Raw genomic sequence first — 15364 nt, 5'->3', positions numbered from 1 at the left:
CTAGAGTAAGTACCTCTATTCAGAATTGGAATTTTTTTTTGTAGGTTTCCTTGATTGTTTAGTTGAAGCAGACAGAGATATAAAAGAACCATTAGCAGTTTTGGGGTTGTTTCATCATGCTGAGTTTACAAAATTCTCTTATCGTAATTAGATTTCTCAACAACATTAAGCGAATGGTAGTTCTTGCCAGTATTCTTTCAATGAGTATGGAAAGCAGAAGGTACGCGTTTTTGTAAAAAAGACAGTGTTGCCTTATGACTTTAGTTTGTTTATATTGAGGCATAATTTATATATAATAAAATTCACCAGCTTTAAGTGAACAGTTTGATGAGTTTGGACAATGTATATAGTTGTGTAAGCACCACCACAGTCATTGTGGCAGAGGTTCCCCCATGCTCCTTTGCAGTCACTCCCTGTCTCTAGGCAACCACTGGTCAGGTTTCTACAGTAGATTAGGTTGTGTTTTCTAGAATTTTATATAATTGGAATTGCACAGAATGCACCTTTTTTGGTCTGGCATCTTTAACTCAGCGTGATTATTTGAGATTCATTGGTGTTGTGTGTTTTGATTCTTTTATTGCTGACCACTATTCTATTGTAGGGTTATACTACAGTTAATCCATTCACCTGTTCATGGACATTTGGGTTGTTTCCATTTTTTGGTTGTTTTGAAGACAGCTATTATGAACATTTGTATACAAGTATTTATATGGATATGTGCTTTTATGTCTCTTGATAGCACATAGCCTTGTAAACTGTAGCTTAATACTAAATCTTTATTTTAAGATAATTTTAATTTTTAAATTACAGTTGACATACAATGTTATATTAGTTTCAGTTGTACAACCTAGTGATTAGACATTTATATAACTTACAAAGTGATCACCTCGATAACTATAGTACCCACCTGGCACCATGTCTAGTGATTACAATATTACTGACTATATCCCTGTGCTGTACCTTACATCCCCGTGACTATTCTGTACCTGTCAAGTTGTACTTCTTAATTCCTTCACCTCTCTCACCCAGTGCCCCAAGAAGGTGACTTACGAGTTCTTGGAGTTTTGGTAGAGTTTTAATTTTTTTCTACATAGACAATTCATGTTGTCTGGCAAAAGGGATATATATATATATATATATATATATATATATATATATATATATATATATTTAAATTTATCTTTATTGCTGGAAGTATTACAGATGTCCCCTCTTTTTCCCCCCCATTGACACCCCCAGGCCTTCACCACCCTATTGCCTGTGTTCATGGGTTATGCATAAATGCATTTAAATTCTTGGGTTAAAAGGGATAGTTTTATTTCTTCCAATCTTTTTTTTCCCCTTTTCTTGCCTGATTGCACTGGCTAGGATCTACAATACACTGTTGAACAGGAGTGATGAGAATGGGCATCCTTGCTTTGTTCCTGATCTTAGGAGGAGAGCATTCAGTCTTTTACCCTTGAGTATGATATTCATTGCAGAGTTTTTATATACAGGTGACAGCATGCTTTCATTTTTAGTTTTGTTAGCTTTTTGTTTGGAAAGTAGTGCATACTCATAAACATTTCAAGTAATATTTTTGTCACTTTTATTTATTTATTTAAAACGTTTTTTCCATTTTAGAGAGAGAGTAAGGGAGAGGGAGAAGAGAGAGAGAGAGAAACATCGATGTGAGAGAGAAACACCAGTTGCCTCCTGTACGTACCCGCAACCTTGGCATGTGCCCTGACTGGGAATTGAACCGGTGACCCTTTGGTAAACCAGCTGACACTCAACCAACTGAGCCACACTGGCCAGGGTTGAAGTCACTTTAAAGGAATAAAAGAACCCACTAAATTTTGAACCCTTAACCTCTTACATTATTATAAATGCCCAGTATTAAAGCAGTGAGAATTATTAGTGTTCATTTGTTAAAACAGTAGTTCCATAAAGATTTCTTGAAGAAATACTTGGTTTTAGCTTAATCTGGAGATAGTTTCAGAAAATAGAGTAACCATAGGGGTAGGGAGGGAGATCAGTTTGTTTTAAAATGTATTTTGCTTAAAGTTTTTGAAAAAACCATGGTTCTCAAGGTCAGTTTTTCTCCAGGTTCTTGTTTTATTTTGCATGTTCTGTTTTTTGACTCTTAATATTACTAGTAGAAGATTATCTCATATACTAAACATTTTAGTAGTTTGGTGTTAAAATTTTTTGTTTTTATCTTGTTTGTTGACAACATGTATACCCAGATATTAAGATTTTATGTTAAACTGTGAATTTTCTTTAACATTAGGATTTTGATTTCCTTGAATTTTGGTTGAAAGTTCAAGGTTTAACTTAGGGTGCTGGTATACTAATTGCTAAAATTTTAAGTGAGAAAACAACTTCAGCAAACATTTATTGGGTATCTAGAGCAGGGATGGGAACTTTTTTCTCCCAAGGGCATTTGGATATTTATAACATCATTTGCCGGCCATACAAAATTATTAACCTAAAAAATTAGCTATGAAAAAAGCTCCAGATTTATTGAATTTTGAGACCTACCTGCGGGTGCCTTGGCAGGGCCAGTCCAAATGAATGTCCTGCCTAACTAGAGGTAGCTTGCTGTTATAATTTCTTTATTCTCTCTTTTGAGATTTGGGATTTTAATAATGTAAAAAGCAGAAATTTCTCCCTTTCAATGTATTACTTTCATAAAAACTTGTTAGAAAGTTGAATGTCTAAAATGTGCCCCATTGATTTCTCTAATGTGGGAGTTCTTCCACTCCAGAGAACTAAAACATATGGAATGTCTAGTTAGGATTTGTGCAGGTGCTGTCTCTTGGGTTCAGACTACCTGGCTGGTGGGTGATAACCAGTCCAAATATTCTTGCCAACCAGTGACACCTGCAGCCCTGTAGGGAAAAGAGGGAGAGAGGAGCTGAGATGCAGGTGATGGGGTGGGCGGGAGGTTGAGTTTGGTAATGGGACGTTTGCCTGTGTGAGCTGGTTGCTTTGAGGCACTGATTTTTCTTGCCAGAGTTCTATTTGTGTGTGTATGAAATGCAATTTAAAAGTGTCAGTATATTTATATGAAAGTCAAAGGTCTGAAAGCCAGGATTGCATGCATTATGCTGAGGAATGTGCGATTTAGTTTACCTAATCACCACAATGGGAAATGCTCAGTATAGTGTTGCATTACATTTTTGTATATCCTTTTAAACCTGTCCTACATTTGGAGAGTCATATCCTTGAGAAATGAAGAAAGGGCATGTCCCTCTTTTCTTTTTTCGTGTTTGATTATGTGTGTCTTGACACTTAATTAAAAAAAACAAAACATGTTACTTCTGTAAACACTTTTTCCTCTTAGCTCTGTTATTACCCTAAACTAGCAGTTTAACACTAATAGTGAAGTAGCCGTCAGAGACTTGAAATAATTTGCTCATAAAAGTATCTTCTTAAAATGTATATGTAACCTACTTTTTTGTAAAGGGACTTATTTTGTGATTTTTTTTGGGTAGGACATAAAATATTTATATTTGAATAATTTTGATAGTTTTGTTTTCCAGTAGCTATTTCTTAATCTTACGAAGAAGACAATTTTTTTGAATATGTGTGGATTGAGAGGGTGATTTAAAATCATTACTATAATGGTAATTAGGTAAAAGAGAGCCTTTGACTTAATTTTTAAGGAACCTTGTAATATTTGTTAAGTAGATAATATAAGTTAGCACACTAGAAAGGATTTAGAGGCTCTGATAATATGATCTGTTGATTACTATGGGCCTGGGCCAGGCCAAGCTGCAACATCTGGTCTTTAAGGGTAGGCAAGAGGGCTTATTTAAAGATTGCTTTTTTTTTTGTTTATTACTGAACTGGTAAAAAAGCAGTTCATGGCTAGTGCCAGAGCTAGTATTCAAATCCCTTTCTCCTTAATTCTTTCTGTTCTGCCGAAGTGCTGCTTCCACTTTTGATTGGCATTTCTTCGTAAAGACAAAATGGATTTACCTAACAGGCGTTAGGAATATTCTTTGCATATGTACTTGGAATTTTAACGTCTAGGAGGGCCAGTTTAGTTATGTTGTGGAAAGAGCACTTTGTTTGGAATCATGGAGTTGTGAGATCCAGTCTTGTCTGTTACTGATTAATATTATTCATATTAATATAAGTATGTTACTGTATGTATGCTCTTGGACTTTGGTTATCTCATCCTACAAGGCAGGGTTATTGTGATGATAGAATGAAGGAAAATATTTAATTTCTTAGCACAGTAGGAGATAGTTACCTTATTTGTTTTCCTAAATTCAGAATTTGGTTTTGGCATCAACAGAGGCAGATGAACCACAAACATTACAGTAGCATTTCCCAACTGTGTTCCAGATTTTAGTAGATGTCACACTAAATAAATCAAATAATAAACAACATATGATAAAGATAGAAAGTTAGTGGATAGATGACCTTGGGAAATACTATATATCTTCCTTTTGGAGATTTACAAGGCATAATAATGTATTATGTGTTTCTTTTTCAAACAAAGGTAAACTGAGCTCATCATTAATCCTTTGAGATCACTGATTTTAAAGAATACCAGCATTCCATTCGGCGTGGTTTGTGAAGCACTGCTCTAGGATAATAATTTTCAAGATGACCTGGCAATAGAATTCTCTCTATGTATCTTAAGACTTCTCAGGATATATATAGTACTTACTGAGCCATTAGCAATGGAAATTTATGAACTTTTAATGAAAGATGTCACTGCTTTAAGTTCCAACTTTTGTGGAGTTTCTTGGCTGAATTTTATGACAAAATATTGAAATTCACCCCAGAGAAAAATTACTAAGTATTAGCAATCTATATCAGGGTGAATAGAGTTATTCCTTGTTGAAATAATTGCTAATAGAATAGTAAAAGTTATAAATATCTGGGTCCAAGGGCTCAATTTTGTTCATTTTCAGTATGGTCATATTCTTTCCTCAGATTTCAGATTGATATTCTTATTTTTCATCACTTTTCCTGTTCTACTGAAGAGAATTACTAATGGACATTTGGGCTCAGCTCATGTTATCCTAACCCTTTTGTGCTTTGGGTGTCCATTTCAGAGGACTCATTCTTAACTTATTTAAATGAGATTACACATGTGGGACTACTGAATCCATTATGGGGGGGTGCCAAGTGGTTGAACTTGGTAAGGTATCTGGCAAGTGACTGTGTTTTTATAGTTCAGTGACATAGATGTATTCTCCATTATACTTCAGTACCTGCCTGCAGAGTAGGCACTAAAAATTGTTGAATAAGTGAAAGAATAAGTAAAGCCTAATAGTGACAGGGTTTTGTAGAAGTAAATAAACAATTATTGCTGAAAATACCACAGATACATGGAGGGAGGCAGTTTAGTACAGTGGAAAGAGCACCAGGAGTCAGAAAATCTGAGTTCTAATTCCACAGCTAAAGGTAAACGGCCATATGACAGTATACAAGTCTCTGGGTCTTGTAAAAGAGGGACTTGTAATAACCACTCTTGCCTAATTTATAGGCAACATGAATCATTAATATAATGATTATTATACTAATCATGAATATGATTAATAGAATATGAATCATTAATATAAAATGCTTTGCAAATGTAAATGCATAAAGTCAAGGTTTTTTTCTCCATGCCTAGCATAGTGCCTTGAAAGGTATTAGCACAAATAGAGACTTTCTCTCTTAATAGTAAAAAAAAAGAAGCTAAGAAACAGAGTCTAGGACTGATTGTAGGAGAGCTCACATGAGTGCTGGGAGGAAGAGGGAGAATGAGGAACCTACGAAAGAGAAGCGAAGAACCAGAGAGGAAAGAGAAGAGGAGAATCAGGAAGTCAGAACCCTCTACTTCCTAGATTGGCTTTTCACTAAGCTTTGCTTGCGCTGTTGGGGAAAGGGCATAGTTAATAATCAACAAAAACTTTTGATTTAATTTTTTGAACTCTGCATAAGTAGATGTTCTCCCTTTTGAGAAGTATTTGAAGGTGAAGAAAAGTTTCTCCTGTAAGATTAAAATTAAAGACCTGCACTTGGTAGTTTAAGAATACTTAAACTTTGATTTTATTTATTTTCTTCAATAACCTAAGTAACTTATTATCATGAAAACATTAAATGTCTTAAGTCTGCTAACTGTGGTCTGGACAGCGAGCATTCATTATCATGGGAAGGACCTGGTGTGAATTGCTTCCCAATCTGTTGCTTGGCACACTACTGTTCTCTGAGATACTAAAATAAGTTTGGGAAATATACTCCCTGCCTGCACCCCCCACAGTTATGGGTACCCCTAGACTGTGAGCATCCTGAAGGCAGGGTCTTGGTTGCTAATATCATAGCCCCAGTGTATGGCAGAAGCATGTGAGCCACTAAGAGTATGGATGAGAAGTGAGAATCACATTGGTTATTTCTGGTAAGATGGTTTTAAAATTGTAGATGTCATGTTAGCGATGGCTACCATATTTTTACTGATGTAGTATACATATATTTGATTTCCAGGGATGGCTTACCTGAAGAATATCCAAAATGCGATACTTCTAATATGTACACCAAACCAGGAGACAATTTCTTTTGTCACAAAAAGCTCATTTGCACATGTAAAGGAAGGTTATTTAAAATAGTAAGATACCTTAGTATATTTATAAAATGATTGAGTTGTAAATTCAAGAAGTCTATTAATTTTTCAGAAAAATGTAACTTGTAGAATGTAAGGTACACCTGAATAAACCTTATTGCCAGTGACCATGTGTTCACTATTTTTGGTAGGTGGATTACTGGTGGATTGATTATCCCTGGTTTTCTTCCTATTAGCTCATTTTACAAATATATAAGAAAAATTTATGAGGCAAAATTAAATTATTTTATTATGTGGAACACCAACACCATAATTTGGTGGGGCAAGGGTGGGGTGGTATATGAAAGTAATAGCTAAAATCTAATACTCAAATAATATATGGTTGTTAGTTACCTGTTCTAGACTCTTACTCTAAATCTCTGTTTTCTAGTATGCTAACCATTAGCATATTTTTATTTAAATTTAAATTAATTTAAGTGAAGTAAAATGAAGAATTCAGTTCTTCAGTCACAGGGGCCATATTTCACGTGCTCAGTAGCCGCACACAGGCATGTGGCCAGGAGCTGCTGTGTTGGGCAGTGCAGTTAGGGAACATTTCTTTCCATCGGCAGAGAAAGTTCTGTTCGACAGCTCTGTTCTAAATTAATGACAGTTGCTAAGAGACTTTACTAAATTTATGTATCCTGAAAGTTGGAAAATAGAGTCTCCGGAAGTTGGAGACCTTTCCTCTCTGGAATTCTTAGGTGGGGCCCTTCAAGATAGTTAAATTCTCTAGTAAGGGACAGAGGGAGCTAGCTTTTAAATTCTGGAGTCTTCCTTGATGTCCACGACAGCCAGGCCAGTCAGGGTGCTACCTCCGTTTTACAGAGGAGATGGTGCCTGGAAGCAGAGGAGCTGCAGTTTGAGCCCAGGTGCATCTGACTCGAAGTGGTAATTGTTTTTTTTTGGGCTGTAGTAGTGTCGATTTGATCCTAATCCCCAGTTCATGGTATTGTCACTAGTCATTCAAAGAGTTTTTCTTCCTCTCATCTATAGCAGCCATTTTTATGTGTTTGGTGTATCTTTTTGCTTGTTTTTGCAAAATGCATATTGTAACACAAGTTCGTGAATTTTACATTCACAAGATACTATTATGTATCTAATGTGATATTTTTCCTCTCTCCATCTCAGTTAGATGATTTAAGCACTCAACCTTCTTTTCAGAGTTTTGCCAGGAAGTCTTTCTAAATGGTGTTAGACTTTCTGGCTTTTGTAGAGAAGTCTGAAAGAGTCCTTCCTCCTCCTCTTTGCCCAAAGGATTGTCCTTGAATGCTATATATGAGTTTTTATAAGTTACTTTTGTTTCTTTCTTCATGAGGTGGTCAGTGATTACTTCTCATAGATATTGATGTATCTGAGCATTGTGGCTGTATTTTTTTTAATTGAAATTTTTATTGAGCTAATTGTAGATTCACACCTAGTTGTGAGAAGTAATACAGAACAGTCCCTGTGTACTTTGTTCAGATGAAGGCTGGGAAGGGGGTTAGACAGGTTTGGTAGAATAATGTCAAGAAAAAGTGAGGGCCTGAGGCATTCTCTTATGAATGTAATACATGAACTTTAGCATGTGGACTGTATTGCAGCTGCCTTTCTGCTTAACTTTTTAGTAAGTGTTTCAGATAGTGAAGTTATATAGCTGAGTTCCATGTAAGTGATATCATGTAGTATTTCCTTTCGTTTAAGCAAATTGAAATTTTCATACAAACACTGTTGAAAGTAATGACACAAATGTGAAATCTTAAATTTTGATAATGATGAGATATTTCTGTGTATGTTTTGTTTCAGGTTGTTTCACGAAGAAATCCAGAGGATGTCCAGGAGGTAACATGTTATTCATATGAAAATTTTATTTTATGTATTTGACAAAAATTTAATTAAATGCCCAATTGAGGAAACTAAATTGTCAGTCTTTGTATTTGTATGTTTGTGTGGAGACTGTCTTCAGATCACAAAACAGTAGCAGAAGCGTCCCATTTCAGACCTATGAAGTACATTTTAAGTTGTAGTAGGTTTTAAGGCATATGAATAAGAATTTGAGGAATTATTCAGACCTATTAAATATGTGTTAGATTTTAGTAGGTGTTAAATTGTATAAATAGGATTTTCAGGAATCATAGTGCTGTTTATTAATAATGTGATAATTTTTCTGATAGGTAGCACTCATCAGATTTCAATATTAGTTAAAGGCCCCTGTTTACCTATTTCAAAATCATGATGCCTGTTTAATAAAAAAATGAACATTGGTAATTAGTATTAATTTTAAAGGTTATAATATTAAATTATGGGTTTCTATCTATTTCCATTTTACATTGAGTTGACATGTTGACATCCTGGAGAACTGCTTTGGGCGTAGATGTTCTTTTTCAACGTTTGTAGTTGTTAAGTTCTTTTAAATACTCCCTCTCTAAAATGATACTAGTTTCTTATGTTTTTGCTTAAAACCATAGTTCTCTATTTGTAATTACTTTATACTTATATACCTTTAGGAATCCTATTTGAGGAACTTATTTTAAGTTTTTTGATTTTCTTTCATATTAGTATTTGCTCATTTCCTTTTTTAAAAATGAATTTATTTCCAGTTTCAGTTGTCATACAGTATTATATTAGTTTCAGGCGCATGACATATTCATTAGACACTTATATACCTTCCGAAGTGGTCACTCTATCTCATTTCACTAAGATTAGGAGGACGTAGTATATTGGGGATTTTTGTCTTACTAAAGAAACAGACATTGTAAGTTAGCAGTCGTGATTCTGCAACAGGTTTTTTTCCCCCCCAATTGAATTTTAATGTCTTGGGTGGGGTATGTACTCTCTATTGAGCCACAAGCCCCACTACTTCTTTCTGAAAAATCTGGCTTGATTCATACATTTAAGTTGATGGATTGGTACTGGTTGGTTTGAGTATGTGACATCAGGTTTAGAATGTATTTTGACTTTTATATATTACCATTTCTTACTATATCTATTCTGATAATTGTTCCCCCCCCCCCCATGGTTAAAATAGTTAAATAAAAGACATTTTAAACAGATTTCTTAATATTTTTCTTAGGATGTTAAGGTATCTAACTCCTTCCCACTGCCCTGCCCCCAATAGCCATGAAGAGAATATTGTAATACTGTCATTTTGGAAGAAAAGAATATATATCTATATATCTAGACTTCTAAAATGTCAGGGAAACAATGGAATACTATGCAGCTTTAAAAATGAAGGATCTTTTACCCTTTGAGACAGCTTGATGGGACCTGGAGAGTATTATGCTAAGTGAAATAAACCAGTCAGAGAAAGACAAGTGTCACATGATCTTACTCATATGTGGAATCTAATAAACAAAATAAACCAGTGAACAAAATAGATTGAGACATAGAAGCATGGAACAGACTGAGGAGTCTCAGAGGGAAGGCAGGGGTGGGTGGGGAGAGTTTAATGTAAGAATTTATATGCATATATGCATAACCCATGGACACAGACAATAGTGGGGTGAAGGCCTGAGAGGAGGGGTACAGGGGGGAGGGGGCAATGGGGGAAAAGGAGACATTTGTAATACTTTCAACAATAAAGATAAATTAAAATAAATAAATAAAGTTAAAATGGCAGTGAAAGTAATTTGCACCATTGATTGAGGTATTCTCTTTACTTAAGTGTCAGTTCATTAGTATGAACTGTTCTTTAGAATTTAGAATTCTTTAGAATGTTGAATAGTCAATAGCAGGGTTTTCTGCTTTTGAAAATTTACAACTCTGTTAAAACTGAAAATGGGTGTTTCTTTTGAAAATACTGTCTGATTGCTGTGCTGTAGTTTGTAGCTTGATGTTCCCCTTTTCCAGGGAGAATCCTGAACCAACCTATCATGAACACACTCTCTGCCATTTCCTTAATCCTTTTTTGGGGAAAACTCTTTTATAATAACAACTGTTGGTGAACCATTCATCACAAAACTCTTGTAAGTGTCCTTTAGTTAGAAGATTGCATGGTCCTTTGTTAGAAATGCTATAAAACAAACAAACCATGTCTTCTATCTGGCTTCTTAAAATATAGAATAACCTCAAAATTATAACTTTTTAGATTCTCATATGTTTCATTTAAACATTGGAATTCTCATTCAGGAGAGGAATTTACTTCCAAGAATTTGTTTTCATTTCCTTTCCCTTCACTTTCTCTCTCTGTTAACTGATTAATTTAGTTACTGCTTTAGAATTTAGGCTTCGCAGGGCTATTGAGAATTAGTAGATGTATAGTTAATTTAACCAAATATAAGGCTACTAATATACTATCCTTATAAAACTGGAGAAATTTTGCTGTTTGATTATACATACGTACATGCATACATACATGCATACCTTGGCACATGCAATGTTTTCTTCCTAAGAATGCTTAAATACTAATTTGGAATAAATAATTTAAAATTATGAGATCGCTTTGGGTCCAGGAATGGCAAGACCAGCAAGAAGATCACCATTACTGACTGTGGACAGCACTAATAAATTGACTTGTGCTTTATCTTAACCACCAGACCCTTCCTTCCGTAGCTCAGGAGAGCACCCCTTCAGCCCCATCTCCTTGGGATGTTCTATAATCTTTGGGCTGTCTCTGCAGTTCATTGGGTTCTCTATTTTCTTTACTTCTTCCAAGTCTAGCTGGATCGCAGAATTAAGTTTTATGATTATGAAATTAAAGCTAAACAATAAAAAAATGATCGGATAGCTTTTTTTCCTTATCTATTAAACATTTCCTCTAAATTTTTATTTAAGAGCAGTATGGGTGAAGCTGAGGGGGGACAACAACAGTCAATGTGGCCTCGCTTTCAGAAGATTCTCTAGAGCATGAATACTTGTAGTGAGTAAAGAGAGAGGTGGAAATGTGCCCTCTGTCCCCCACCTTTTAAAAAAAGTAGGTAGTAAATTTCACTGGTGTCAGAAATGTGTCAAGGGAAAGAAAATCCATAGCAAATAGTACGGTAGATGATCCAGCAAGTTCTAAGTCCTGTGCTATAGAAGAGTAAAAAGTACAAAGTTAATTGAATTGAGTGGTTTTGTAAAATACAAGAGAGCTAAAGGTTTTTGGTGTCATTAAATAAAGTTATCTTAAAACTTTTTAATGTAAAAATATTTAAGGGAATGTTTTTAATAATAATTAAGCTTTTATTAAATTTGTAGTCTATGTGATTGTCACTAAACTAATATTTAATTGGGGAATTTTACTCATAACTGTAATGAATAAGAAATTTCTGCAGAATTGGTTCAATAGAGCGATAGCTGTTATACAACAATTTTTATTTTATTTTATTTTATTTTATTTTATATTTTATTTTATTTTATTATTTTATTTTATTTTATTTTATATTTTATTTTATTTTATTTTATTTTATTATTTTATTTATTTTATTATTTTATTTTATTTTATTTTATTTTATTTTATTTTATTTTATTTTATTTATTTTATTTTATTTTATTTTAATTTTACTTTTTCCATCACCATTTATCCCCTCTATGCCCTCTTCCACCTCTGTCCACCTCCCTTGGTTTTTTTTATAATAGGAAAAAATTGACAGAGAAAACAATTTTTTGCATGTATCTTTTGGAACTATATATACACTAATACTTGTTGATGTTATGGGAGTGTGCTTCTGTTCACTTTTCCATTTTGAAGCTTTCTAGAAATGTCCGAGCTTAAAAGGAGTAAGATGAAAGGGAGTCAGTGAATGGTGATACTTTGTGCTGCTTGGGTTTCCCACATTTCTTGAGGGCTTATATTTGCTCCTAGGTCTTTCAGTTCTGAAGGTCTAGTGCTGAGCATAGGGAACATGCGAGTGAATAAATGCAGATGTGGTGAAGGAGCACAGGTGCTCACCCTGCGCAGGTGAGGGCTCTTATTCTTGTTCTGACAGCCTGCTGTTATATAAATTATTATCATTATTGGGATTAAATGGTTAACTTTTCCCCTTAAGTTGCTCTGCCTTTATTTTACAGTGACCCTAGCTAGAATGTAAATTTTACCTGCAGATTTGCTTCCGTGAGCTATGGTCTCTTGAGTGGCTCTCACGTCTGGCTTATGGTGGCTCTACGTTTACCTTACGTGGGGTTATTCTTACAGGTGCCTCACCCACTTCCTCCTTAAGCTCTTGCAGTGTGGTACCACCATAACCTGATCTCTTTTTAAAACATAGCAATATCATTGTTTTTTCCCCCATGGCAGAATTATGTTCATGCATCAAAATTAGAAACTACAGAGAAGCACAAAATACGAAAAGTAAAATCTCTGTAATTTCACTCTTCTGAGGACTTTTGCTTTTTAAATACTGGTTTGACTCTCTCGGTTGCTCTTGCTCTGTCTTTTACTGGAATGGTTGGCTCTTTGCCCTCAGCATTTGTCTCACTCACTTCCATTTAAAAATAAAATTTCTTCTTCCACCCATGTGCCCTCTCTCAGGGCTCAGTCAAGCTTCCTAACCGCTTACTTGGCGCTGGGTCTTCTCTTCTTTACGCCTGGCTGGCCCTCAGGGTTAAGGCTCCCTACCATTCTGTGAGGCTCCTCTCATCACAGACGCTGAGAAACCGTTCCTGAGGGGTCACCACCTCTCTGCTCATGCCCCCAGATCAGTACTTCTTGCTGTTCTTGCCCTTGAACCCCAAGCCCATCCACCCTCGGGGACATCTCTAATTAGATGCCTCACGAGCGCCTAAATTAAATGAATCTAAAGCTGAACTTTGTTCTTATCTCCAGATAACGTCTCTCCCTTGGCTTTTCATCGTGGGGAATAGCATCACCATTTATCCAGCTGCAGGGCCAGAATTCCAGTATCGATACCTGGCGTCTCTCTCCCCTTAGAAACTTCACCCGCAACCCTTCTCTCCCGCTTTTGTCGGCCTAGTCACTGCTTCCCTTCAGGCCGTCGCCCAAGATAACACTCTCTGGAAAGCCTTGTCAGGGCCCCGGGCCGCCCTTCCTCACTAGGCTGCAGCTCTGAGGGCCGCTGTCCTCTCCCCTTCGGCGTGTGCCAGCGCAGTGCCCGGCAGGAGCGGGCGTGGAAACACTTGTTTGGAGGACTGGTTTTGTTGTTGGGTAAATGACTAAAAGGAAGCCTCAAGAGGGAGCATTTTACGTAAATTAATCATAGTACAGTCTGTCTAGTCCCCTAGGGGTGTATTTGAGTTAGAAACAAGAAACTTATTAACAATAGTAGAATATTTGGTAGTTTGACAAAGTTTAGTGAAGAATTTCATATATGAAGAGAGTAAATTTTTGACAAGAGTCTTAATGCTTTGCTTATTGGCATTGTGCTCTAATATTGGGTTTGTTAGGAGTGAGGTGAGTAGATTTTTTTTTATTATTATTAAGCAAATGCCCCAGTATACAAGGTGATGAAATTTAAAACTTAGTTTTACTCATTTTGTGGAGGCTGAAGGGCAAATCAGTGATACCTAGGCCTTGCTCAAAATTTTTTTCTTTATGAACTTTTCTAATTTAATCTGAATGAAGTTAAACAATAATTGAAACTAATGAAGGTAAGCTTACTTTTTAACATGTTGTATAATATAGATTATTGTTGTTTTTGAAATATGCTAGTTTTAATGGTGATCTGATCAGAATTCACCTTGCTTCCAGAAATCTTGTTACTGCTTTAAATGGAGATTTAGGAAATAAAAAAGTTCATCTTAATTACTTGCTACATAGCTATTTTTCCTCAGTGTTACTCACTTTGTTTATCCTTTTAGACAAATACTGAGAATGTGCTTTGTATTTAAAAATTGTCTAAGTTAATTATTTTGTGTTTGTAAACATGCTGTTTTTTTTTTTTTTTAAAATATATCTTTATTGATTTCAGAGAGAGGAAGGGAGAGGGAGAGAGAGAGAGAGATAGAAACATCAATGATGAGAGAGTCATTGATCGAGCCCATAACACGGGCATGTGCCCTGATCGGGAATCAAACCCTGATTGCCTGGATCCTAGGTCGACGCTCAACCACTGAGCCAAGCCCTGCTGGGTGTAAACATGCTGTTTTTGAGACAGAATATATATATATATTTTGACATCTAGCTCATTTCCATGGCCGGTAGTAATTGGCTTTTGAAGAGGTTAAATGACATTTTAGGTAGGGTAGACCTTCTTCGTAGCAGGTGGAATATTTCTCCAGTATGAAGAAAACAGTACTGTTTAAAATGAAATTTAAAAATTAGGACATAGCATTTGCAGGAAGAATTGCTGTTTTATATTTTTAAAGCAAATATTAGTTAATTTTAGACAGTTAACTATATTGGTTAGAAATATACTTGTTTTCCTTTGCATGACAATTTTGAGCACTTTAATGAAACAATTATGTTCAGATATCTGAACCTAAATAGTTTTACTATGAGATACACATTTAATTTTCTTCTCTCTTTAGATAATTGTGTGGAAGAGATACAGTGACTTTAAGAAACTATACAAAGAACTGTGGCAAATTCACAAAAACTTATTCTGCCATTCAGAATTATTTCCTCCGTTTGCTAAAGGAAAAGTGTTTGGTAAGTGGTAATTTTGAATTTGTGATTTTAAAACGTGATGATTAACTCATTATGCATATATGCTAAACCCTGAAATATTATACCATGAAGTCAGAAGCCCCTTTATTTATTACAATAATTCATAATCATGCAGCAAGCATCAGGTACCTGAAGTTTTTCATCTTTTTGGTATAGTTTTACTAACTCAAAACGCATTTACTCCTGTCTTCCATGAAACAGCAGCACAACTCCAACCAATCAAAAAAAGTGTGAGAACATAAGAAAAGATGATG

The 15364-nt window shown here is 35.2% G+C and overlaps 1 protein-coding gene across 7 annotated transcripts in view; it reads left to right on the top strand.

The window, feature by feature from the left end:
* Positions 1-15364, top strand: part of RPS6KC1 (ribosomal protein S6 kinase C1) — a 429258-nt gene that overhangs the window by 2979 nt on the left and 410915 nt on the right. For 6 of the 7 annotated variants that reach the window (XM_081120807.1, XM_081120812.1, XM_081120810.1 and 3 more), the window contains exons 2-3: positions 8372-8407; positions 14972-15092. In XM_081120807.1, the coding sequence (XP_080976933.1) occupies positions 8372-8407; positions 14972-15092 (157 nt within the window). Of the gene's footprint in view, positions 1-8371; positions 8408-10437; positions 10531-14971; positions 15093-15364 lie in introns of those variants that run through there. The other variant, XM_081120811.1, reaches the window with a different exon arrangement.

The sequence above is a fragment of the Miniopterus schreibersii genome (genome assembly GCF_964146895.1).
Source record: "Miniopterus schreibersii genome assembly, chromosome: 19".
NCBI lineage: Eukaryota > Metazoa > Chordata > Mammalia > Chiroptera > Miniopteridae > Miniopterus > Miniopterus schreibersii.
Note: the sequence above shows the minus strand (reverse complement) of the source record. Positions and strands in the feature narration are given on the sequence as shown.